General features: G+C 51.0%; 1 protein-coding gene and 1 pseudogene across 1 annotated transcript; one reads left to right on the top strand and one right to left on the bottom strand.

Annotated features, from left to right (window-relative positions):
* Window positions 1–446: 446 nt before the first annotated feature.
* Window positions 447–4,143, bottom strand: LOC120837889 (annotated as a pseudogene).
* A 22,857-nt stretch (window positions 4,144–27,000) lies between these two features.
* LOC115323288 lies at window positions 27,001–27,843 on the top strand. The gene has a single exon (XM_029983685.2). It carries the CDS (start codon window positions 27,001–27,003, stop codon window positions 27,841–27,843), a length of 843 nt encoding a protein of 280 aa, XP_029839545.2.

Genomic DNA, 27,843 nt, shown 5'->3' with positions numbered 1-27,843 from the left:
GCAAGCCTGCCGCCTGTAATGCTGTGAACACCCTCTGTAGGTGCTCAACGTGTTGTTCTAGCGACGTACTGAACACAGCTATGTCGTCTAGATAGGCGCACGCGTAGTCTTCGTGACCTGCCAGCACGAGATTCATATTTCTCTGGAAAGTCGCCGCCGCGTTTTTGAGGCCGAAGGGCATCACCCTCCTTGCAAACTGACCACAGTGCGAGATGAACGCCGTACAAAGCTGAGAATCCTCGGCCAATGGCACCTGCCAGTAACCGCGTCGCAGGTCTATGAGCGTGATGAACTTGGCCGCCCCCACGCGCATGATGAGCTCCTGTGGGTGTCCCATTGGGAAGGCATCTGTTTTCGACACTGCATTAAGCGCGCGGTAATCGATGCACAAGCGCACCGACCCATCTTTCTTTGGCACGCATACGATCGGGTGTGCGAAGGCGCTTTCACATCGGTATATCAAACCTAGCTCCAGCAGCTCTCTGATCTGTTCAGTAACCTCCCCCTTTAAGGCGTCAGGAATCCTATAGGGGCGGCCGCGCTTTGGGCTAGCGCCTTCGATTAGCTTCACACGGTGTTCCCCCACTCGCGCGATACCCGGCTGGCCCGAGAAGAGCGCATGGTGCTGGTCGAACGCAGCACCTATACGGGCAGCTGTTTCTTCATCGATGTGCGCGGTCTTTTCATGATCGAGAATTGGACGCGCCTGGCCAGGCTCGGCTGCTCGCGGAGTGTATTCTACCTCCCCGAAGTCACAGTCATCGTGGAACATAACGCTCACCGATGCAACTTCGCAAACGTAGGGGCGCAGTTTGTTCGCGTGCACTAGCATGCGGCGGCCATCGCGCGTCTGCACGTAGTACGAGTGCTCACGATACCTTTCCGTTACTGTGCACGGCCCCAGCCACTTCGGGTACATTTTCCCTGCGCGGTTTGTGTCAAAGACGAGGACCGCGTCGCCCTCGTTAAACACCTTTAACATGGCGCGTTTGTTGTAGTGCGACGCGTACGCCTCCTGTTGCTTGCTTGTGGTGAGCTCCGCGGTGTCAGCTGCGAGCTCTAGTTGCGTTTTCAATTTCTCTAAGTAGTCCGCGGGAGCGTCCGCTAACTCCGCTGGGATCTCAATATCACCCGCCCAGCTTCTCCCGAGGATAGCGAGAGGCCCGACCGGGTCTCTACCGTAAAGCATCCGGAAAGGCGACACTCCCGTTGTGTCGTGGGGGACCTCTCGGTAGGCCCACAGCAAGAAGGGGACGAATCGATCCCAGTCTCGGGCGTCTCTCTCGATTACGTGAAACAACATATTTTTGAATACACGGTTCCACCTTTCCACGGACCCGTTACTTTCCGGGTGGTCAGGGGTCGAGAACCGTGGGGTGCAACCCAGTCTCGCGAGAAACTCGCTAGTAAGTGCAGCTGTGAAATTCGTTCCGCAGTCCGAACACACTACTTCTGGTACTCCTGTCCTGGTGAACACGGTCAGCAGCGCATCACATGTCGCTTTGGCTGACAGTGACTTTAGGCAAACCACCTCTGGCCAGCGTGTGCACAAGTCTATGACACACAATGCATAGCGGTGCCCTCTGGCTGAAGGTGGGTCGATAGGGCCGATCACGTCAATGTTGACTTTCTGAAATGGGAACTTCGGGCGCGTGAGCGGTGCTATCGGCACCCTATCGGACTGCCGTCTGTCTGATCGAACCTGACAACTGTGACATCCGTTGCAATGGTCGCGAATGTCGTTCTCCATGCCTGGCCAGTAAAAACTGTACTTAATGCGCGCTTTTGTTTTGCGGAAGCCGAGATGACCGCCCCAGTAGGACTCATGGGCCAGGCGAAGCACAGTGCTGCGGCGCGACTCGGGCAGTAATAACTGCAGCACTTTCTGACCAAGTACTTGATCTTTATGGTACAGCAATCCGTCTACTATTGACATGCCCGCCTTGCCACCTTTTGCAATTTGCCAAGCCCGTCGTAATGACTCGTCATCTCGCTGTTCATTACGGAACTTTCGCGCGTCACTGGTTTGCATCACCTCAGTCTCAAGATTCGGCTCCTCTCGCTCCTCTCCGGAGATATCAGGCGGTGGAGGAACATCGGTTGAATCCGTGTTGGAATTCGATGGCTCGAACAGGTTCTCCCGTTCTTGTCCCTGCTCTCCCTGCTGGCCCCGTTTTCCCACTGCTTGTATGTGAACCTCGTCATCCCCCTCATTATGCGTGTGCAACTGTTCCCATGTTTCCGCGGAGATCAGGCAGTCAGTGTGTGTGAGCCGATCCGTAAGAGCGCACACGACCTGCGTCGCGTCACCCACGTCGTGAATCAAGGATGCCCCGCGGTAAAGTGCGAGTGGTACCACGGCGAGCTTAGCTTCTACCTTCTCGCCGAATGCGGACACGAGTTCTATACTCCCATGCGGCTTTAGCAGCTCCTCTGGCACGCTGCTTTCACGGACTACTGTGATGTCTGCTCCGGTGTCGACAATTGCATCAATTACCTTGCCTCGGCAGCTAACTTTGACGCTCCCAAGCTTTGGATGTGCCAAGCTGCGGCTTTCAGCTGCGATACGTGCCGTTAATCTCTCTCCGCGTGGTCGTTCGTCACTTTTTACCCCCCTCGCTTCCCGAGCGAACGGGCATTGAGCCACGTAGTGGCTCGTGCTTCCGCACTGGAAGCATTCGCCCGGCCGAGACGCTTTCTTAACAACCGAGGGCGGCCTGGTCGTCTCGGGTTTCTCTGCCCGAGCTGTAACGCTCCCGGTTGTTTTTGATGCGCTCGGTATTACCCCTTGGTTGGTGCCCTTTGACTCTGCCCTTTTAGCGAGGTTTATTTTCGCGCACGCACTGCCCTCGCCCGCCGCTTCCTCATAGGTCTGCAGCAGCCGAGCCAGTTCGTCTGCTTTTAACCATTCTTCCCCCTCCCGCAGCTTAACGTACTTGGCGGCTTCTTCTGCTAAACCCGACTTCAACTGGTCGGCGACTAACAGTTCGAGAAGATTCTTAAAGGAGGAGACGCCGCGGGCCTCCACATAGAAGTTAATGTAACTCTGTAGAGGAGTTGCAAACGTTTTCCAGGTCTCCCCCTTTCGCTTGGTCGCGGCAAGAAACCGCCTTTGGTATTCGGCCGCTGACAGCTTCAACTCGTCGAGAACTACTCCCTTGAGTATATCGTAATCCCTGTGTTCCGCAGGGGTTAGTCACGTCAACAAGTATGCAACCCGCTCAGCGATCATCGGGAAGACGATCTGCCCCCATAGCGCCTTGGGAACGTAGTACGCACCCAGTGAGCTCTCCACTGACTCGAACCAAATAGGCACCTCGCCGTCGGTTGGGGATTTCGGGAAGGCACCTGCTAGAAACTTGGAGTAATATCTGAGTCCCATCTGGCCGCTCGAAGGTTCTGCCTCGCTCGCCTGGTCACGCCTCTGCGTCGCGGTGTCCAGTCGAACCCGAGCGAGCTCGAGTTCAAGTTCTAGAGCGCGTCGGCGCTCTTCTGCAAGCTTGAGGTTATACTCCATTTCTTTTTCCGAGAGAGATGAGTCTGGCACGTTACTACCATCCCCGCCGCCTTTCCCGCTCTCGTTCATGTCTCTCCGACTTTTATCCGCGTTTAGGTGCGGAAATCTGGTATTCATATAATTGGGCCGGCTCGAGCAACACAACACATAACAGAGGAATGTGAACCAAGGGACTCACTCGGATGTTTGTGTGTGCGCCTGGTCGCTCGTCGCCTGAAGCCGACGTCCTCGCTGCAGAAGTCTGATGGTGCTCTCCGCGCCCAATTCTTGGTCTCTGAGGCACGACAGTGGCGGTGCGTGACCGCGTGTCGGGTTGATGTTTTCTTCCCGGTGGCCTGCCAGCGGTCGCTCCTCGTCTGTGCGTCGACGGTTACTGCATGGCGTCCTCTTCGTTCCGGAAACGTCGCAGATCTCTCCTTCGTAGCCTTTCTTGTCCCAGTCTTGACCTCGTGTCGTTCCTGCGGACGGCCAGTGAAGGAAACTCGATGATCTGTCTTTTCTTGTCCACTGCTGAAACGCCGCCTTTGACGTCCTGCGAGGGTTTCCTGTCGTCTTGTTGCCGTCGTCGATTCCTCCGTGGTGCTTCGTGCTGTCGACTGCGCCAGTAGATGGTTCTTTGTTCTTCTCGATGCACCACGGACTCTCCCGATGTCATCAGCGAGAAGGCTCGATGAGGTTTGGTATGGAGTAGGTATACTTTATATACAGGGAATCACGATACAACAGCTTTTACGAAGCAGGAAGGGAACTTTCTGGCCGCCCCGCGGACCCTCTCCGCGGCTACTCGAGGTGAGGCCTGCCCACCTAGCTCCAGACAAGAACCCCTTTTCCAGTCAAGACCACGCTTAAATACCAGCGGATACGCGCTGCTTACAATCCCCCCAAGTGAAAGAACATAAAAAAAACACTCCGAACACTGACATCACTTTTCTCCAGCGCCATTCGTCAAAACTGACATCATTTCTTCAGACGCTTTGCTATTTGCCAAAACTGACATCACTCCTTCAGAGGCTTTGCCATTCGTCGGTTCTGATGTCAGGTCTTGCGCAACTCTCATACAACCTTGGCACTCCGGAATGCAATGCTGCTCGTCCATCCATCGGAGCACGGAGAGGAAACATGACACCCCGGCCAGCTTCCCGCAAAGGGCAATCTCTTTACGGGGATGCATTAGTCACGAATGCGAAGGTGGCGGCGCCCGGCAACACATAGAGCACGCCGAGAAAGCGATAAACAATGACGCCAGACCTTACAGCCCCATTTAATCGATTATTATTCGGGTAATCGGTCTCGTTCATTTTTCTACATTACATTTTTAAAAGCCAAATTATTAATTCTTTTTCCTTTGCCGATAATGTAATAATCAACACAATATACAATATTGATTGAATCAACCTCGGTGTGTAGCTGAGACGGGTTCAAAGACACTCACACTCACATATTATTACTTCAGCGGCTTGAGGCAAAGTGGTTCGTTAGTATTCTCCGGTAAGAGCGACTTCCTTTGATTGTTCACAATAGTCCGTGCTACGCTGAACGGACGCTCGCAGGGCGTTGAAGTGGCCGGGATACGTGCAACCTTCGGCACTTGTCTGGAGTTACATATTTTGCTCCTACAATTTACTTTAGGTTAAGATTTCGCCTAAAGTTTGCCCTTTATACAGGCGTCCTCGTACAGGTGTGTCTTGTGAAATCGTTTAATGTTTACTTTCTTTTGGTTCGTCAAAATACTTCCGATTATCGGGTTAAAAAAATTGAATTGCGATTCATCCATTAATCTATAAATTGCATAGTCCTAAAAATATACTCGAAAGATTAATCATAACGCAACAGTTCGGTTGAAACCAAGCATCTCTCCCCCTCAGCTTTTCTGCTCTTGTAGTTTATTTAGGCGTGTAAATATTTGTTTTTCTTCTGTCAATTGCCGGCAAACACCAGAACACCCGCTAAACATTCGTAAATGATAACATATCGTCCCATGTTTTATGAACCTACAAAACTCAGGATTGTAATATTATACACTGCAAAAAAACAAAAAACAAAAAAACAACCACCTTGAAATATCATAAAAATCTACTGCTGCGCTCTAATAGTAACACTGCGCTGTAGTAGCGTTGGCGTCAGAGTTGAGCCAGAGTTTGCTGCCCTTTCACCTTGATTATAAAGTAAACAAAAATCCGAGATTTCTTCGTCGTTTTTATATCCTTTCACAGTTAAATAAAAAAAAATACTACCTTACAGCCATGACCCATGGAGGCCGACCCGTGATGGTATCGAGCATAATTTCCCTGCCCCTCGCGCCAAGCCTGGCGCTCCCCCGTGTTAGCCGCTCCTCCTAGCACACCGGTGCGGAGCAGTGAAGCTCGAAGCACACGCGACTACGCAAAGCAATGAGGGTTGGCGCGAGGGAGCGTCCCAACTGTACGGTACACTTTGCAGCCAAGACATACAGACACGTGCCAGACACACTATCACGCGATATCGTAAGGAGTAAAAGCCCTTGGTTGCGTCTAATCACAGTAACCGCCATACCAGTATTTTGATAGTTTTTTTTTTTCACGACTTTATATAAGTTTTTCATTTTGCCGACATCGTCTGAAGGTTCAGACGATGCCGTGGCCAGCGCGGTTGATGGTCAATCCTTATACTTTGTTTCATCTCGATTCGAAGCGCAGGAAAATATAAATTTGAAACCATTTTCCTTCCATCCACTCTAAATATCCTGGTAGACCCCGATATCTGCGCAGATGTGACGGAATTCCTCTAGAAAAAAGGCATTTTTGGCGCAAGATGTAGAAGACTTTTCGTCCACGTCGAAACTTTGCACAATTGGCGCAGTTGCTCATGAAAGTGTCGGGGACTTGGGGAGTCCGGATTTTCGACAAATGACCCGGGACTCGAAGACTTCTCGACGTTAACAGACCATTCCAACAATCGTCCTCTGCGCGCTTCCGTCTTTCTCTGCTGGGTTGTGGGACGAGTTCTGCGCATGCGCACTAGCTCTCGGCTCCGGAATATCGGAGCATGTGCGTGTGCCCACATCACAGCGACTATGCATGTTTCTCTCGGTGGGAATGTGGATAGATGCTCCAAAAAATATTTGGGACTACGGATACTTAGGTACACATATTTTAAGGCCCAAAAATACAGATACTAAGATACATTTGTCTTTTATGCAACGGGATATCCCTGAAATACTTCTTCAAAAACGGAAGAAAAAAATTCTGGGATGCAGATACAGATACGTATAGAAATACAATTGTTCCTGATCGGTACTACTTGGAGCAGGCGTAGCGAATGCAAATGGTAATTTAGGCTTGCTCTCCTCTTTTTGCGTAATTTTATGCGTTACCCTTACCTCAAACTTATTATTTATCAAAAATGCCTCTAAGAAAAATATAACCCCTGGTGAATTACGTAGTTACCGAATAGTAAAGGCTGTGTGCCATGCTTGACAAAAAGCGTCTGCCTGAAATGAACCCTGTTTTGCCATGAGGGCGCATCTCAAACTGTCGTATTATACGCTTCTGTGTCACTCATACTGTGGGTATATTGGACAGCAGGACCTTGCTTTTTCTTCACTCAACTCCTTTACAGCGTTCTCTCTGCTAGATTGGAAAGAGTGGAGGGTGTTCTCAGAAGAGATTATTATGTTATTCTTGCAAGTAACGTTTTTACACCACAATTCTTTTTTTTTATTTTAACGTTGGTGACTGTGGAGAAGCATAGGGCGGGTTCATGTTATAAGTTGTGAGGCACCTTGCACCAAGCGGATGTTTCTATCTTTTAATTTCATCGTAAAAACGGCAACAAATGTGACGAGATAGCTCAGTCTTGTGGGAACCATTGGGTTCCCTCTATCCCTATCTAGGCCTAGCTTCAAGCAGGCCGTGGGAGTCGTCGTCACCAATGGCGTCGGCCTCCCGGATACAAGGAACCACGAGGCCGAATTCCCCGAAGGGGCCGGTTCTCCCTTGCCCTTTTGGGTGAACGCGCCATCGGCACACCCTTGGGAGTGATTATGGACGCGTCCCGCTTTCGAGGGACCTTCTACCGGCCTCCCCGGGCGCGTCTATTTCCCGCAGGCTACATAAGCCGGCCACCCACCTGTGGCCGAAGCTCTTGGTTAGGGGGGGGGGGGGGGGGGGGGGGGGGGCTACGCTCGACGGAGCATTCATCGTTATTTTACTGTTCCCCCTTTTCCGTGATCTGCCAGTTAAGGCAGCGCGGACCTTTCTCCTGGTGATCCTGTCAATTAAGGCAGCGCCTACCTCATTTCTCTTTTGTTCCGCCTATGGGCGCAAAGCGTGTGGCGTAAGCCTAATAAACACTTTTCTACGATATCCCTGTGTTTCGTGTGGTCTCCCGTCCATCGGAGCCTAACGGCAGGCAACGGACGGACCCGGCCGTAGCCGCCATAGCAGCGACCTACGGAGTGGGTGTTGCCTCACAGCGATCAGCAAGGTAAGTCGAAACCAGCTTTATTGCAACCGACGAGTTAAGTAGTGGGTATTTGCCTCACTGAGGACTTTGGGGTAAACTAGAATCCCACAACTGGCGCCCCAACGTGCGGCCCGTCCGACGTCTGCAAACAAAGCAGCACGTTCGCAATGACAGCGAACCAGGCCAATTTCCGGCCTTGGACTTCGTGGACGGAGGGAGAGGCGAACGCCCGAAACCCGACGCCACCCAACGGCTTAGTGGCCACGTCAGCCACGCACGGACACCATGCAGTGTCTTTTGAGCCGAGCTTGCTTCTAAGCGGAGGCGACCCAACATGTCCGGAATGCGCCCGAGGCATCCCCCTCCGCGACGCGCCAGCCCACTCTGCTGAGCGAAGCGCACCTGCGCTTGTCGAGGTCAACTCCGCGCTCGCACAAAGCGCGGCGACGCAACAGGCAACTACAGCCTCGTACTGCGATGACCTTCTGACCCCAGACTGGCCTGCAGCTTCCGCACAAACGGAAGACACTGCCGCCGTCTGCGAGCAATGGCCCAGCTCAGCGGCTTTATGCGCAACGGGACACACGGCGGCACGCGGCGGCCCACAGCCAGTGTACAGCTCGCCAGCCGAAAGCGTATCTCATCAAAGAGAAAATGCGCTAAACTCGTACCAGCCACTGCTAGATAACGCAGCACGAGTTATCGGGAGTTTGACGGGAGCGCTGCAAACAGCGACGAGGCCCCCGCCGCCCACGCGGCCACCGGTCAGAATTCCTATCCCGACATACCGAGGATACGGAGACCGAATGAGCGCCACGGACTTCCTCGAGGACCTGAAAAGTTATCAAAAGGCCATGGGAATGTCGGACAACGAGATACTGGAACGCATCCTGCCAATCTCGTTGGTGGACCAAGCAGCGCGATGGTTCCGTCTAACCGGAAACCAGCTGCTGACTATCGAGCAGTTCCGAAAGGCTTTTCGCCAGGAATTCCTCCCCGCTGACTACGAGCGCAGGATGAGGAGAGAGCTCGAGCAACGGACCCAGCACCCAGACGAGTCAGTTCGTAAGGGCGATGCAAGAGCTCTTCGAGCTAGCAGAACCCTCCGCGCCACATGCAGAGCGGGTAGAGCGCGTCATTCGACAGGCGCACCCGACTTTTGCGGCGTACCTCCGAGGCAGTCGCTTCCGCGACCTGAACGAACTAGCCTCGGAAGCTCGGCGGATCCAGGGAGACATTCTAGCCGCCCGAGCGTACCGACCTCCGCCGCCTGCGTCATCGGCACTTGAGCCGCGCTGCGCATGGAATGGGGAAACGGCGGCCCGGAACAGGAGGCACGAAGCCGCCCACTACGCCGACGGACCGGGTCGAAACACGTACGACATCTCCGATCGTGCGCTCGACCCATACTCTTACGAGAGGCGAACAGCAGAACCCGCGCCGCAGTGGCAAAGGCGAGATCGGAACAGACAAGAGTTACCGACGCCCCGGGAGCAAACGTGGCCAATGCGTCCAAATGCACAGGACGAAAGGTCCGGCGCGCAGCAGAACGTGCGACGCGACTCGAGAAGGGTTGCGCAACCACGCTGCTTTCGCTGCAACAGCGCCGACCACCTAGTTAAACAGTGCCCAGAACGGCAGAACCCCGGTTTCCAACAGTCTGGAAACGAGCAAGGCCGCCGATAACCAACCCGGTGGCTCAAAACGGCACGGAGCAAGATACTCTTTTGCCGTCCGCCTTCAGAATAGGCTTTCCGACGGGCACGCCAACGCCATTCATAGCGTTGACGATCGTTGGTCGGACGTTCAAGGCGCTGCTCGACACGGGCGCAAGCGCATCGCTTTTCGGTGACGAAGTGTTGACCCACCTCCGGCAAAACTCTGTCCGAATGAGGGAGGGAAGCACGACCTTTCGACTCGCGTGCGGCACCGCACATTCAAGCGGTACCGTCCGGTTGGTTGCGAGATGGGAGAATCGAGCAAGACGGCAACGCTTCGTTCATCTCCCCAGTCTTTCCGTTCCGATCATCCTGGGCAGAGATTTTCTCGCCAAAACAGGGATCGTGATCGACGTGAGTAGCGGTGGCTACCGAGAGGGCACATTCGCACCTCTGAAACCCTTCTGCGAACCCCCAACTCCAGAAAAACCGCTGGTTAATGGGGCAGGCAGCAGCAGCCGAAACGAGGCAACAGCCTCCCAAGGTGAACCCTCTCCGACGCGGTTGCAAGCGAGCGCCGTAGCGTCGGAGATAACGCACCCCCTGCTGACTGAGTCATGCAGCGTGTCAGGGCAAGAAAAAGCCCGTCTGTCGGCATTGTTCCGACATTATGACAAGATGTTCACAGATCGACCCGGGTGCACCAATGTAGTGCGACACCGGATCGACACGGGCGATGCGCACCCTCGGAGGCAAAATGCACGACCCGTTAGTTTGGCTAAACGAAAAGCCGTTGACGTTGCACTGGACGAAATGATCGACACTGGAGTTGTCCGGCGGTCAAACAGTCCCTGGGGATTCCCCGTCGTGTTGGTCCCAAAGAAGGACGGCACTTCACGCCTGTGCATCGACTATCGCCGTCTAAATGACGTCACGCGGAAAGACGCATATCCGCTACCGAGCATTTACTCGATCCTGTCCAACCTCGGCAGCGCACGGTATTTTACAACCTTAGACGCCAGCCGAGGCTACCTCCAAGTTCAAATGGAGAGGGGTGACGAGGCGAAAACGGCCTTTGTTTGTCACCGCGGGCTTTTCGAATTCACACGAATGCCCTTCGGTCTGTGCGGAGCGCCCATGACGTTCCAGCGGTTGATCGACCGCATACTGGGAGAAGCCAAATGGAAACATGCAATGGCCTATCTCGACGAGATTGTCGTCTACTCGAACACCTTCGAAGATCATCTCAGAGACCTGAAGGATGTGTTCGACCGGCTAAAATCCGCGGGAATCACGCTGAACCCGGAAAAGGCTCAAATAGCCGAAACCCGAATCAACTTGCTCGGCTTCACACTCGATTGCGGACGCATTGCGCCAAACGCCGAGAAGCTAGAAGCTATCCGGGAGTTCCCCGCACCAACGGACGTAAGCTCACTCCGTCGCTATTTGGGAATGGTGAATTTTTATCGCCAATTCATCCCGAACTGCGCCTCCCTCCAAGCGCCAATAACGCGGCTTCTCAGAAAAGCCGTGAGCTGGAGTTGGGGTCCCGAGCAGGAGGCAGCTTTCCGCTGCACTTCGAAAGCACTCGCGGACACCGCGGAACTCTAAAGCTTCCCGACTTGAACAAGCCTTTCGTGATCCAAACGGACGCGAGCAAACTGGGCTTGGGAGCGGTCCTGCTCCAAGAGCACGAAGGTGTGCTTCGTCCCGTGGCTTTCGCTAGCCGTTCGCTCGTGCCGGCAGAGGTGAACTGCAGCACCTGCGAACAAGAGTGCTTGGCGATTGTATTTGCCTTAAAGCGCTTCGACATTTATGTCGACGGGACCACATTCACGATCGAAACAGATCACCAGAGCCTAATATGGCTGTCAAGACTTCGCGAACCCGCAGGGCGGTTGGCGAGATGGGCTTTGCTACTGCAAAAATACGACTATGTCGTGCGGTACCGGAAAGGCAGCACAAACGTTGTGGCCGACGCACTGTCGCGAGCCCCCATAGACTGCGCAAATCTTTCCGCGGGGAGCCTGGCCGAGCCAACGGCACATGCAATGCCCGGCGAAGCCGAAATTCAATCCCAAAAGGAGGCAGCACCACTGACCTCCTCGGACTAGAGCGTGAACCACGTCGACGCAGTGAGCGCAGTGGGGATCGTGTTCAGCAAAGAAGAGCTACTGAAAGCTCAGCAGAATGATCCGTTTTGTCGAAAGGTGATCGACGGACTTTCGAGTGAGTTGGACTTCGTGGAGTCGGGCGGTGCGTCCGCCGGGCGTACGACTGCTGGTATTGCAGTTAACGCCGAGTGTCGGGATGTATCTGGTACTGGTACTGACACGCTGGATCAATTTCTGCTGAACGCCGATGGGCTCCTGCTGAAGTATATCCTATCTGAGAAGGACACAGATAATGTGTTCAAGGTGGTAGTGCCAAAAAGTCTGAGGTGCGCAGTAATGCGTTACTATCACGACTCGCACTTGGCTGGACATGCGAGCGGCTCCAAGACTTACACAAAGTTATGTCACATCGCAACCTGGCCGGGCATGAAAAGGGACGTATTCCGCTACGCCCGCACGTGCCACACTTGCCAAAGCTTCAAACCAAGAGGCGGCAAACCTCCGGGCCTAATGCAGCCGACCCACAGCCAAGAACCATGGTCTTTGGGGGCTTGCGACGTGGTCGGCCCTTTGCCGAGGAGCCCCAAAGGACACCAATATTTGTTGGTTGTCACGGATCACTTCAGCAAATGGGTAGAACTTTTCCCACTACGAAAGCTGACAGCCCGAGCGATCATGGAGAAGCTCATGGAGGTATTCACCCGATGCGGGTTCCCGGAAGCTCTCCTAACAGATCGAGCAAGCTACTTCGTCGGGAAGGTATTTGTGGACGCTTGCAAAGCCCTGGGTATCAAGCACAAAACAACCACACCCTACCACCCGCAGGCGAACATCACGGAGCGATGTAACAGAAACATCAAACCCATGCTGGCAGCATTTGCCGAAAAGCACCGCGACTGGGACGCATACATTCCTGAAATTGGGTTTGCTCTCCGTTCCACTGTCAATCGTTCGACAGGCTTCACCCCCGCCTTCCTCACATTCGGAAGAGAGTTGGCGAATCCCATGGACCGTGTCCTAAGGGCGAACGCCGGGGCAAACGACGCGCAGTCGACACAGACTGAACACGCGCGCTCGCTACAAACTCGGATGACGGAAGCCTTCTCGGAGGCCCGTCACAATCTCGGGGTAGCGCGAGCTAAACAAAAGGCTCAGTACGATCGCTCTCGCCGAGATCTCCGCTACAAAGTAGGCGATCTCGTGCTCAGACGAAACCACGTTTTGAGCGATGCCAGCAAAGGCTTTTCTGCTTCGCTGGCACCAAAGTGGCTGGGCCCGTACGAAGTGCAAGAAATACTTTGACCGCTCGTGTACAAGCTGACTGACCAAGAGTCACGAAAAGTCGGAGGGCCAGTGCATATTTGCGATCTCAAACCCTACCACAGAAGGGAAAACGAGGAGCAAAACCCAAAGCCACTCTTGCGCAAGAATGCACGCGATACGCGAGACGACGCCAAAAACGAGGCGCCCCGCTACAATCTGCGAACTCGGAGAAACTAATATCCGGAGTTTCGCAAAGGCAGTCCCAATAGGTGGCGAAATGTCACACTAAGGGAAGTGCAAGGGCAAAGAATGCACCAGCTGCCTTCGCGAACGCGTCAGCCACCATTGTTGGCAAGCCGTGACCTAAATACAAGGCCACCTCAACGTTCGCTTCCGGATCATCCCGTACGGGGATTCCCCTACATACGGCATCTGAGGGAAAGGGTAGGCGTAACGCCCATTGGTCAGTTACTGCCGCCCAGGCTCACGTGTGTCACTACGTCATCGTAGGGGCACGGCGAGAGCAGTCGTCACAAGCGGTGAGACCGTGATGTCATTCTGCCGCAGTACGACTCCACAGTAACATCCACGAAGAGGATCTCCAGCCAGGACGGTGCTTCGGGCCGTTCGGGGGCTGCGTCAGCCTGTTTCCTGGCTCCGGAGTTTTCGACGGCGTTCTTGGTCCACGGGTGCTGGCGATTCTTCGAGCAGCCCCGCGACGCCAGCGGACCAGGGGACCGAACCAGCGGCCCGCCGGCTACGCGCGCCACCGGGACCGACAGCTGCGCGGGGTCCTGCCCGCCCTTCGACTTCGGGACCCGCGCGGCGACCAACGAGGTAGAGGGGCTTAGAGCGATAAACCGGGGTTCCGGTCTGCACTCGAAAGTGACCCCCATAAGGCGGCTGCCATTGTACGCAAATTTGACCACACGTCACATGACCAAACCAAATACGTGACGTCACAGGAAAGTTGCAGCGCCCATGCAGCGGCTGGCCCCAGCTGGGCCGGAGCTTGTCGGATGCTTTGTTGGTTGTCGTTCGTCTCGGCGAGCTGATTTCAGACACGAAAGCCGTCATATGAGGCCGATCGAAAGCGACTTCAGAGTTCAGCGTGGTGCCTGACGTAGGTATAACGCGAAAATACGGAGGAACGGTGTGCATTTCGCTAGTGACCGACGGGGATATTGCCACGAAGGAGACAATCGGCCTTACGTTGCTCGGACCTCGGATTGATTCGGACACCGCTAGGATAAATTTTAATGCGACGTTTTTGTGCTCTCGTTGACCATCGGAACCCTCGAGATCTGCAGTAAATTTGGGTACACAGTTTAGCGACGGAAATTGCGTGAGTCGTGCTTGGCAGTGTGCAATCGTGGTGCAGCTTCGTTGAAATGACCGAGGGCTTACTTCGGTTGTGCGGCGCACCGGAAGGCTGCCTTGAAGCTGGTAGTTCCCGTGCCGTGCTGAATGATGCTGTGCTGCTTACAAATTGTTCCGGCGTAGAAGTGCACTTTCACGGAGCACAGGTGTGCGGCGCACCGAAGAGCTGCCTTCTAGCTGGTAGTTCCTGTGCCATGCTTTAGGTGATGCTGTGCTGCTTCCGAAATTGTTCCGGCGTAGACGTGCACTTTCACGGAGCACAGGTGTTGCAGTTGGTATTCATCCCGCTGTTCTGTCGCACGTTTCGTCAACACAAACGTTTCATCCACACTCGTAACGCGAATTGCAAGCTGTCCGGACATTTCATCGCGCGTGTTACGTACCCAGCTCACGCCGCTTTGTGGCAATAGTCTGCAGTGGCTCATTACCACAAAAGTGGTCCCACATCCATTTCAGTTCAGTTCGTCCACGGCAGTCGCCAAACCCCGAAGGAGAGGATTTATTCGGACAGAATGCCACTAAAGCAATGCAGCTTCTTCAGTAGTCAGGATAGATTCTCTTCTGCGAGTTTTGTTATACTGTCACGGATCCTTGTTCCAGTCCTATCTTCTATCAATATTCACTATTCTGGGACACTGCAAGTCATGCTCAGCTGTAATCGTATGTTCAGGTGGAGGTGCTGGGCACTTTACCCATAGCCCTTCACTCTGTGTGAACCCGGCGGCTCTTCAGCCGAGTTACCCGATAATGGGACACGGCGGGTATAAGACACGGCTGCGTCTTATACCCCTGTCGAGCCGTAAGCAAAGTCCTGACCCGAGCCTGGCAGAACAACCGCAAGACGACCGAGTACCACAAGGAGTAACCTCGGAAATACACCACGAAGCACCTGAAATCCGAGCCAGTTGCTGCTACCAGGAAAAACCACCGGAATTCGGTCTCCTGTCAGAAAATCCGAAGCTGACTAAGCCAACAATGACAAACCTGTAGCAGCAAACCGTGTCCCCTCCCACCATCGTTTGCATGCCCGTCGCAAATCACACTCCGACGCTTTTTCACGCAAGGTGTATGAAGACGTCAAGGACTGGATTGAACAATATGACAGTGTCGCCCGCCACATTGGGTGGACAGACAACCAGCTCCTGCAGAACCTATACTTCTCGTGGAAGAAACTGCCGGCGCTGGTCTGAGAACCATGGATCCTCCTTAACGTCACGGGAAGTTTGCAACACCGAGCTGAAGCGCGCATTCGTCAGCCAACATCAACGAGAGAGAGCGGCATTCTTGATTCTGTCCAGGACACTGCCCCAATGAGAGCGCCACCGCACTCGTGGAGGATGTTTTGCGCTTGATCGAGCGCCCACGCCCACGCCGGCCTTGATGCTACAGGAGACAAGAACCTAAGAATCCCATGCCCCTCACGTGAGGGACAACACCTTCGGCAGCCTTGTCCGCAACCCCCCAACGACAGTCGAAGTGTTCGTATCACTGAGGCTTCCAACATGGAATGTGCACTGCATGCCCGAGCCTGCCACTATGAACAACTTCCCGGCGTCTCGACACTCGAGTTGTCCAGCTACTACTTCGACGCCAGCCTCCCAGGCATCCACGACGTTGTCTGGGAGGAGATCGGGAAGCTACTTCCTGCCATCAGTTGCCGGGCTTTTATTTTGATTGCCGAGATTGTTTCGGAACAAGTTTGACAGGTATTTCAACCGAGACTTCTGCGAGCGAAGCGGCATCTGACAAACCAAGGGCAACTTACGCCACAATGGCACGGCGACCGCCACAGGCTGCCCCTTAGTATTCAATGGCAATTCAATGAGACACTCTAACGCCAAAGCATTCCCGACATCGTGTGTAGGTCTGTGCTCAACAAAGTACACTGAGGAAAACATAGGTGATGCGAATGTGCGACCGAAAACCACTTTGCTACCACTGCATGAAGCCGACCATGTCTACCAAAGCAGCCCGTACCAATGAATTGGTCGGCAAGGGTTCGTGCCAAACGACCCTCGATTACGTCTCGAGGAGCGACCACGGGAGATTAAGGATTACCTTCGGCGAACTTTGTCCCTGATGCCGAAGGTGCTGAATCGAAGATTCTTAATCCCTGATTACCCCAAAGCTGCTCATGTATATCACCTCAACAAGAGGTAAGCACGACAAGGCAGGTGAGCGGCGATGCAGTGACAGTGGATTTGGTGTCGGTTGTCGTCCAAGGACAATACCTAAAAATTTGCTGACACCAATTTTCTGTGTCCACCCCACGAAGCACGCAATTTCCAACTTTGAGGGAGAATGCCCCTGAGTGACTTGAAGGACTAGAATGGTTGGTTGCTCTCAAAAGTGAACTGCAAGCGTCACCAGACTTGGATAGCAAACAAAAATTGTTGCCAGCTTTCAAGTCAACGGTACATCAAAAGGCACAGACACGTAAGCAATACATGCCCGAGCTTGCTACATTGATGCCGAAAACTACCAGGAAAATTTTTGGGAATAGAAGCCAGCCCTGCAGCTTCAGTGCATCAGACGTCAGTGGCCGCACATGACGTATGATTACAAGACCGCATCAGTCGGTCAAAGTTGCCACTCGACCAAACTGAACACCGACATGCCAGGAGCGTCATCCGACCAGAAGGTCCACAGGTACTACGACTGAACGCCTGACACAAGACTGTCGCAGAAAGAATTCGTTATAGAACCATTCACTAAGAATCAATAATTATGTAATCAAGTGAAAATAAACATATTTGATACACTAACCAAATAAAAATATTTCCGCTTGCCTTTACGCCTTCAGGGTCTATACACAGAATTGCGCTCACCGCACGTGCTGGACCTTTCGAGGACACTCGCATCTCTGACCCCTTAATATTAATTAATGGGACATACCAGACTGGCAGACTTCTTGCAAGGGGCTGCACTCGTTCAACCTTTCCTGAACATGTGGTGCATCCGAAAACCAACTCCAGTGATGTGAAAATGTTATTTATTAATTTATTCCTTCCAGGGGCCTTCGTAGGCATTGCAGAGAGGATACTTAAAACTACACACATGATAATAGCATTAAAGCACACTGCTGTAACTTGTTAATTGGAAAAACAAACACAACTCTGAGCATATAGTTTAATAGTATGTGTTGATGCATTGTTATATAGCATGACACTTCCTATATGTATGACACAATAGACCCTTTGCAGAACCTTATCAAGCAACACAACTGTCACCATTTTTTTCGGCGTAAAGCACACGAATGGGCCCCAGTTCAGGTCGAACGCTAATGCAGCATTCGAGTCCAATAGGTGCTGAGCCGAATTCACAGGGATGGCGGACATAACATTCTTGTCGAACAAATGCCCAAAGTATGAAAGCCTGGGGTAATTACAGTAGTAGCTACTGTAATTTGTTTCATCAGAATTTGGCAGACGGCAAAGGCTACAGTGTCGGTGAGTCAATACACACATTGGACAGAGGCACATGACAACATATCACCAGAGTGCTCGTCTGCACAGATTTGTCACACACCTTCGCTCCGTCTCTCTGATTGGCTCGAGGGGGCTGTGGCGGTTGGCCTTTTCCAAGTTACGGTGATGCGAAGTATAGGCAGCCCACACTTTTAAAAAGAGTCTATTGAAGAGACCGAAAGGAATGGTAGTCAACATTTTTCAACAAGACTGCTCTCCAGGCAAGGGATGAACAAAAATATGAATCATCTTATCCAGGTAATTAGAACAATTAAATAATTGACCGACTAATACAATGCACACTTGATGGAAAAGAGTATAGCTGCAATAAATCCTACAAGACAGAAAAAATGCGCAGTTAATCTATGCATGCACCAAGACAGTTGTTCTTAGAGCAAGTCGAATAGCTTTGAAGCAGGTGCCTGCAACGATTTATTCTTTCCCATACTCCATAAAACGCCAACCTCGTAGCTGAAAATAAGGGTGCACATCGCACTCACACACACACAAAAAAAAAAAGGAAGAAAAGCGATCGAATGTAGAATCGTGGATTAGCACAAAAGGTTAAAATCGCAGGAGCTTTCTCGCTAAAAGTTGCTATGGTTGTTCGGTGACGGAGGGCTGAAACAACTTCCCTTAGGCCCTAACGCGACGTATACATTTCGCGTAGATTCTCAGATATTTCAACGTTCAAACAAAGCTAAGAGAATGCGAAAATTTCATGTTAAAAGCACTCAAAGTTCTATCGATCCTCGGACACATCCCGGAATCCGAGAACCGGTACGGCGATGCAGAGCTGATGCTGTCTCACAGGCGTTAATATCCAGATGATCCAGAGCGATCTTGCGCAAAAACGGTATAAAGTATCATTCCTTCATATTTTCACATTATACCTGCGTCAGCGAGCACGAAGAAGCCCGAAGTCGTCGGAAAGCAGCTGCACATCACGGTTACCGCGCACCGAACAAACTCGCATCCGCCAGCTCTGGGCGCTGCCATCTTACCTGTGACGTCACGGCTCTTGGGAGGTCATGTGACGAGTGGTCACATTTGCGTAAAATATGGCGGCAACCGGGGGGATGCCACTTCCGAACTTCCGGTTTATCACTCTAAGCCCCTCTACGTCGTTGGCGGCGACGGACAACACTCTGTCCAGGGGCCGGCTGTTCCCGTCCAAAGGGCTCCACGAACCGCCTCCACAGCGGTGAGCGAACGCCGGGAACGTCAAGCAGACCGTATTTGTGAACCCCGGCATGTGGGGGTAGGCACCGGACGCGGTCGTTTTTTTTTAGTTCTTTTTGTTTTTAAGAGCCGGTAGGACATTTTGTTTTATTCAAGTCCTACCTAAGCCTTAAGAAGGGGGGAGTGTGGGAACCATTGAGTTCCCTCTATCCCTACCTAGGCCTAGCTTCAAGCAGGCCGTGGGAGTCGTCGTCACCAATGGCGTCGGCCTCCCGGATACAAGGAACCACGAGGCCGAATTCCCCGAAGGGGCCGGTTCTCCCTTGCCCTTTTGGGTGAACGCGCCATCGGCACACCCTTGGGAGAGATTATGGACGCGTCCCGTTCGAGTGACCTTCTACCGGCCTCCCCGGGCGCGTCTATTTCCCGCAGGCTACATAAGCCGGCCACCCACCTGTGGCCGGGGCTCTTGGTTAGGGGGGGGGCTACGCTCAACGGAGCATTCATCGTTATTTTACTGTTCCCCCTTTTCCGTGATCCTGCCAGTTAAGGCAGCGCGGACCTTTCTCCTGGTGATCCTGTCAATTAAGGCAGCGCCAACCTCATTTCTCTTTTGTTCCGCCTATGGGCGCAAAGCGTGTGGCGTAAGCCTAATAAACACGTTTCTACGATATCCCTGTGTTTCGTGTGATCTCCCGTCCATCGGAGCCTAACGGCAGGCAACGGACGGACCCGGCCGTAGCCGCCATAGCAGCGACCTACGGAGTGGGTGTTGCCTCACAGCGATCAGCAAGGTAAGTCGAAACCCGCTTTATTGCAACCGACGAGTTAAGTAGTGGGTATTTGCCTCACTGAGGACTTTGGGGTAAACTAGAATCCCACAGTCTGGAAAAGTATTGCGATACAAACGATACGCCGCAAATGTGTTTCACTACTGCGATACAATAACATTTTTTTAAATGTATTTCTATACAGAAATACAGATACTCCAAACTATCTCTAAGATACTATCGCGATACATTTGTATCGCGATACTGGCCAGCCCTGATAGCGCGTTACATACAGGGTGTTTCGGAGAACGTAGGCCGAATCGGTCATGTAAAAAAAAGAAAAAAAAAGTTGACATCGTATTAATCCTTGCCAAAGGCCCTATTGAGGATAATTAAAAACGTTTGGGATAACTCTATTACTAATTATTTTTGAGTAGTCAACTTTTAGTCAGTAAAATTCAAGTAATGGTTTCGGTTAGAAATTATCTTGGCATCGTCGAAACAGACAACGTTTCGAAGTTTAGGCAAGTAAAAGTATTTGAACACGCACATTTCGTTTGCTTTTGTTGCGACTTCCGGTTTTTATCGCTGTGCGCCGAGATAGAATTGGGCCTTCACTGAAAACAGAATGCAGTTGAGGCGCATTCCACTGATCAGAGTTTCCATTGAGCGCCGATGCGTGGGTGGACATTTCCGTAAACGCACCCTGAACAGGCGAGGCGTTCCGTGTTCTTAGACAAATATATTCTATTGTCTTTTTTTTAGCCTTCAACATGCGACTTCCAAAAATTAAATAAAAATACACTTAACAAATTCTTATTCTTGGAAATTCCGGTTTGCGAGAGAACGACAAGAATGAATGGCGATACCATCCAGTAAGTGCGTGTTTAACATAAGTAGCGGTGTTCAAATTCTTGAAATGTTACACGCATAAGCTGTGGGGCAAATTATAAGGCCGACATTTTCCTCATCTTGGCATAGGCAGAAAACAATTCTGCGAAAGGGCGCGGTCGCTGACTTTCGAGCAGATCCCGTTTTCGAGCATATTTATACCTCATGCTTCGCTTGGTGGGTCCACAAACTGGGATTGGCCTTCTACGTGCTCTGCAGCGAAACACACACGAAGGGCGGCCTCACACGACGAGAAGTCTTGCGAGAGTTTAGGTTCGTAAACCATCGCAACATAATTTCTCTACGCGTTTGCAACTCCGGATTTAGGGCGCCGCCATCTTGCTCGTTTGGGGTGCGCTTGGACGCGTCATAATCCGATTACCAAGCCTTCCTCAGGCGTCGTAATCGGATTATGGCTGCGCTAAAGCGCGCCCCAACTGAGCAAGATGGCGGCGCCTTGAAACCGGACTTGCAAACGTGTATACACTGCAGGCTTTTAGCTGACTCAAAGTTGCTATGCGTCGTGATCCCCCTGTAAAATAATGAACCGCAAAAAAATATGAACAATGAGGAGACAAACAATTTTTTTTTGTTGCAAAAAAAAGTTGGAAGACACACACACACACACAAAAAGATGTAAGCACCGCGGAGGAACACATATGAGAAGTAAAATCTAAACGCGTGACGCCTAAGAAAGAGTCCTCGTTCTTTTTACTCTTCTTATTCTTTAGACTTATTTTCACTTGAGAATTGAGATCCTCCCCCCTTCCCCTCCTTTCCCCTTCTCTTGAATGCTGTCCTTCCTCGGATGTCTGGACGAGATAAAAACGGGAGAATCCAGCCAAGCGAGGCGGCATGCACGCGTGTCGACGCTACCCGCAAACAAAACAACTCGGACTACATACCGCTCGGTGCCAGCGACCTTCTTTCTGTTCGCTTTAATCTGCATAGTCAACGCGCAAAGAGGTAGACAAAACCGAGTTGTAGATAGGCGCAGATATCGGCGATGCTCATCTTGTGTCATGCACTGTACAGCACAAGTCGTCTGCAAAATCTGCGGCGGTGACCCCCTGAATCCTGTAGAATACACGTTCCGGTGTCACGGCTTGGCGTGGCTACGAAAGGGCTTGGTTCATCTCTGCTTGTATATAATCTATGTTTTTGAGCACGTGCTGAAGCGAGCCAGCTGTAACACGGCCGCAAAGTGCACGCCTTAGCAAATGATGCGTGGGAACAGAAGGTTTGGGCGCAAACGAGCTGGTGGTAGTGAAACAACGTGAAAAAAGGCACCGGGGTGTTTTTACTATGATACGTGTGATTTCGGTATGAGCAAGCGCTGTGAGCAGTGCGCATGCCCTGTAGTTTGAACGCGAAGAAAAAAAATATAGGTCTTTCTGTTTACCTCAAACAGCTAGGGTATTTCTTGATGAGATGAGCCAGTACAGACCGAATAAACTGCGTCAGTGTCTTGTCCTTAGCTGAATTTCCTCCATAAATGAGAGTGATAAACTTTACAACTACTCTGTGCAAAAGCGATTGCGAGGACTCTGTTCATTTCGATAAATAATTGAGTGTTCAGTTCTATATTTTATTGATAATTAAATAAATATTCCCGACACCCGACTCCAAAGAAGGTACTATTAGGATTGAAGAAATAATACGCATGCAAGTCAATGGCAACACAATCTTGCCTAACATGTTTATTCTCTCTTCAGATCTGACTCGCACCAATTCCCTCTTCGTCCATCAATAACAGGTGTTATCGTAGCCTGCTCGCCTGCGCCGCAAGCACCAAATTTTACCTGGCGACGTAAAGAAAGAAAGCACACGCTCTTCGATGTGACCCGCCCTTCAGCAGTGTATAACGCTCTTAAAAGAAACAAAGAAAGAAAGAAGAAATCAAGAAAGAAAGAAAGGAAGAAGGAAAGAAAGAATGAAAGAAAGAAGGAAAGAAAGAAGATATTTGGCGATGTTTAGACGCAAAATGAAAGTTTAAAATAAGCTTACTTGAGAGTTTCGCAAACGTCCTTTGTCCCTCTGGTGGGAACCATAATTTCACCTTAACCTATATAATGCAATATATTTGCAGTATTTTACGCTGCATAACTGAAAACCCTTCCTTTTAATTTATGTTCGATTCAATCAACTTTTTATTTCCAACATAGTGCTGGGCGCCCCCAGATAAAACATTGTCACAGGCAGCATGGGAGTGTCTAGGGACGCAGTTTCGTTCTAATAAGAAATAATGTATAGGTTCATACAATACAAGTTTAACACTTTCGGTACCAAATGAAGAAAACTGTTAATAAAACCAGGTGGAAAAGCACAATACTACAAAGTGTAGCTCTCTTTCTGTAAAAAATAGGGCCAAGAAACTTGCCAGGGTGAAAGGCGGGCGGCGACGCAGACAACCAAGTAGAGTTGCGGGACGCGTTTGGCGCTCGTATTGATAAGTTATCGAGACTGCTCGCGACCACCGTGGTGTGTTAAAACGGACATAACCTTTTGTATAATATACCTTTGGTTTAAAAATAAATGCGAGCAATAGAATCACAACGAAAAGTAAAATTAGAAAAAGAAAAAAAAAAACGCTTTTGCATAACAACGTCTCGTTTGCTGCCCACGGATTTCGTCTGTGTGTCGTCTGCTTTCTTTCGCTGGTCGGCTACACCTTCGGGTCCGACGCCATTTATCAATACGCGCGCCAAACACACCCCGCAACTCGACTCGGTCATCTGCGTCGCCGTCCGCAGTTGACCCTGGCAAGTTTCTTGGCCTTAGTTTTTACAGAAAGAGAGCTACGCTTTGTAATTTTACAAGAAAAAACCGACCTGTAAAATACAGATTTGACAAAAAGTTTGGATTGCTACGTGCAGGCGCCGATTTTTACAGTCAATTTTAGATCGAGCCTGGTGACTTGCGACACGCTATATATATACGCGTAGTAACATGATGCAATAGCATTGATACTTATAACCAGTACAAATCCAGACCTGACAGCCCTCCATGGTAGGTAATCTAAACCAATAATTTGAGAGCAAAAAAAAAAAAAAAAAAGTAAATACGGAGTACGAGTGTAGGAGAGAAGGAAAGAAGTCTCTTTTTTAAAACACCCACGCGAGAGAATCACCGAGGCAAAGTTCAGGGACCGAGTGGTCGAATCTTAGCCGCCCACTTATGCAACTGGTTACCTCGTCTATTTGCTCTAGTCCTTTCCGAAGGCACTTGAAACGCTCTACATATTTGTTTCGCCCTTTGGATATATATTTTTGAATGCTTCCTTTTGACTCGTTCTGCGTGGGTCGTTCCCGAGGTGCACCCAAGAAAAATTGAACTGCGATCACGCGGTACGACCCGACCAATCCAAAAGGGCGCGAGAGTGGCCAGCTCAATCTTCAAAAGAGAGACAAAGATTGCGAAGTTCGGCGGCATCGACGAAGGCGTTACCGCGTGTCGCTCTTTAGAAATGCGCAGAATGTGGCACGTTTACACTTGTAGCTTCGTTATGAATTCTTCGACGTTCTTAGCGGCCGCAATCTCGTTCACATGGGGAGCGATAATAGGGGTCTCTGTAGCACGCGACACGGCTTACGTACTCCTGATAGCCAACGTTTCCCAACTTGCTCTTCTCGGCGTGGTCGCTCTGGCAGTCCGATTTCCACGCGAAATAATGCGCTGCCGCGAGCCCGCGTTGCGCAGGCGCCAGGTGGCGTGCACGCTTGTCGCTGCAGCGCCTGACCACAGCGCTGCTGCCCGCTGCGTTCTCGAAAATAATGGCCGCTAAATAACGTCGGCGAACGTGACTCGTCGAGACGGGCTCGAGGGCGTTTGTTCGTTTGGCGGAAGCAGACGACGACTGCAACTCGTAAATAACGCGTCCGAAGAAAATGCTCTTCGTTTGGTTCTGGGTGGGCCTCGCCGCCGTCAGGTGTCACTCAGCGCGCGCTCCTGCGCAGCGAGGCACGAGGTGGAACCGCTTGCACCGCGTGTAATTAGTCGATCGGCCAAAATACGAGGGCGGTACTTTACGTGCTTACGAGTTTGAAAAATGTTTTCGGACGTGTCGTTGGCCGAGAGCTCTCCGTACACGGCGCCGATTGGCTCTTCACGTGCCCTGCGGGGAAGTAGGAGCGAGGGCATGGTTGTAAAGTGATAGCGTATGGTCGAGGAAGGGATCTTTTGTATGAGACACGTCGCTCCCTACCACGTGACGACGGAACACTGGAGTGAGAGTTTACAAAAAGCAGGGCGTGCCTTAAAATGTCCATGCGCTTCTTGCATCGTCCTTCGATTTTCTTATCGTGTCCCGCGCACAAGCAGGCGCGTGCTTTTCCGGGCCTGTTTAATTTTTGTACTCGTTTATTTCGCAATGAGCATATGTATGTATGTATAAATTACATGTTACTCCACATTATTGCAGCGTGAGAAAAGGGGGGGGGGGGATGGGGTTGAGGATACATTTGTACGAGAAACACACTCAATCAAAATCAGACGGAAGATAGCAAGTTTGCACGTCAAAATTGTGCTTCAAAATCATGACACTTCTACGAATCGCATCCCCATTGGTATCAAAAGAAAGTCCCCAAGGAAACTAAATGTCGGTACGGGCAAAGAGTATCAAAACGTGCTTATCACTCCATTGCACAATTGGAGAAATAAAAAAAAAAAGTACCTCTATTTTCTACCGATCTTATCGATCATCACATATCCAGGGATCTTGAAAAACAGGGCAGACCCAAACACAGTGTTGTAGAGCCAGCTGCGCTCTGAAAACTCGCATTCCCAGGAATAAAATTTGTTTTGCTCCGCCCCTATCCCGTGACAGTTTATCTACTATGTATGTATGTGTATGTATGTATGTATGTACGCACACACGCACGCGTGTGTGCGTATGCGTATGCGTGCGTGCATGTGCATGTGCATGCTCGGAGCGTTGCAGTGTGCAGACGCCAAAACAAAGGCGCGAGCAAGGCGAAACTAAATGGAAGAAAATCCTGTCTGCAACGCATAAAAAGAGTGTTTGACTGAAATAGAAAGGCTAAGTGTTCATCCATTTTCTCACCTGCAAGTTATATCATAGTTCAGCGTGTATCTTACACCTACGCCTGCTTTGTGGGCCGTCAAGAGTTGCGCGGAGATGTATCAGCGGGAGTAAATAGGAAGTGATGCGAGAAGCGCTTTCTTTACACGCCAGATTTAGAACGATATTTATGTTTCTCCCGTAAATTTAGCAAGGACGCTGTGACGTCTCGCGAAGCGTTTCCCCTGCTAAATTTAACGCCTAAATTGTGAAGTCACGATGTCACTTCACGTTACGTCACGTGGAGAATTTCGCCGCTCAATTTAGCGGGGAAATTGTGACGTCACGTAAAAATCTAATCTTCGCGCCTTTTTCAAAATTTTGAAGTTGGGGTAAAGCATGATTGCACTGATGTGATTGGACTGAGTCATTTTCGAGCACCTTTTGGAGCAACGAAACCTACTTTTGGAGCGTAACCCCACATCTCATTGTCATTCATACCAGTGCAAATATCGTGTTTAGATTTACGTCTTTGGTTACTTTGCCTTGCTGCTTCTGTGCATCCTTTCGATGACATCAACAGCACGACAGGTTTGATTCCATAGCCGGCAGTTCAATTAAGCTTAGAAGCACAAGGCACGTTAACCTGATTATAACCAATGAAGGACAGTTCACAGTCTTGTGCGTGGTCATTTTAGGCGCTGAATGAAACGCCAACCAAATAGTATATCCCACTGAAATAATGTTAGAATATAACGATTGTGAGCAGCCAAACGTTTCATTTACGTTTTAAATATTATAATAAAACTAAAATTATTAATCTTTGTAAATTGTAGTATTTTTATTTGATTACAGACATCAATGAAATTTTATAAGCAGAAGTTTATCATAACAAAGATCAGCCCGTGAACAATAAATATGCATTCTTAAAACCAAAAACAACAGCAGTAGAGACGAAGTTGTTATTTTCACCTTGCATTTACTGCTCAGCTAATTTACTTTTATTTTATTACTTTTACTGTTCCATCAAAAAGGACGGAACCTATACAAAGGCAAAACTGTAAACAAAACTTAACATAAGATATATATTGTAAGGTATCGGGTTGGCCGACGAGACTCGTCGACCGTTGCCACGCACAGCCGAGCCACCGGGTTGAGGAGAAAGAAGTGCATGGTAGCTCGGGGGCAGTTGGTTCTGGTGGTTGGAATGAGCGGCCACGATTTGCGGGTGTCTTAGAGCAAGTGTTTAAGAGACGTTGAAACCTGACAAGTGGGGGCTCGTCCGGGATAATAAGATGTCTCATCGACCGCTTTTCGTGCCGCCAGACTTTCTCCGTACGATGATGCAGCAAACGGATGGTTCAGCGCTCCATCGGGAACAGATCGCCGCCCACATACGCGAGCTTTTGATTGCCGCGCCCATCGAGCTTGCAGAAGGTGAGCTCGACCCTGAGCTGCCTCAGCCCTTGCAACCTTTGTCACCTCAGCCCTTGTCGCCTCAGCCCTTATCGCTTCAGCCCTTGCAGCCCTTGTTACCCTCTCCGTTGGTAACGCCAGCCGTCACTGCGACCAACGGAGCGCCCGATCAAGATCCCATGCATGCCCTGTGGATCTCCACCCAGCCTCCCAGGTTTTCTGGTTTTGGAGATCTACAGTCACCAGAAGGGTTCATAGAGAAGCTCGAGAGTTACTGCCTAATCCAGGGTGTCAAGCCAGAGGATCGCATCAGCCGTGTCGTACCCGCAGTTCTCGACGGAAGTGCCAAGCTGTGGTTTCGCTTCGCGGGGGAGTTTACGAGCTGGGGCAGCTTCGTCACCGCGTTCCATAGTCAGTTTGCGCCGGTGGACAAGAAGAAGCGACTGAAAGAGGAATTGCGGAAACGAACTCAACACCCCGAGGAAAACCTGAAGCAGTTCATATATGTCATCAGCAGTTACTACGACAGGATCGGCGAGCCTGTGACAGATGCGCAGAAGGTGGAGAGGGTACTCCGACAGATGCACCCGCAGTTCTTTGATCTCGTTGAAGGAAGGACCTTCGCCACGCTCAAGGAACTCGCCGACGCTGCCGATGGATTAATGGAGCGCGTGTGGCGACGTCTCCATATACGTACCCCCTCTATGAGTGGTTCCCCATAG

This window comes from Ixodes scapularis, unplaced genomic scaffold (assembly GCF_016920785.2).
Source record: "Ixodes scapularis isolate PalLabHiFi unplaced genomic scaffold, ASM1692078v2 PGA_scaffold10__122_contigs__length_95168666, whole genome shotgun sequence".
NCBI classification, from domain to species: Eukaryota; Metazoa; Arthropoda; class Arachnida; order Ixodida; family Ixodidae; genus Ixodes; species Ixodes scapularis.
The sequence above is the reverse complement of the archived record's forward strand: the minus strand, read 5'-3'. Positions and strand labels throughout refer to the sequence as shown.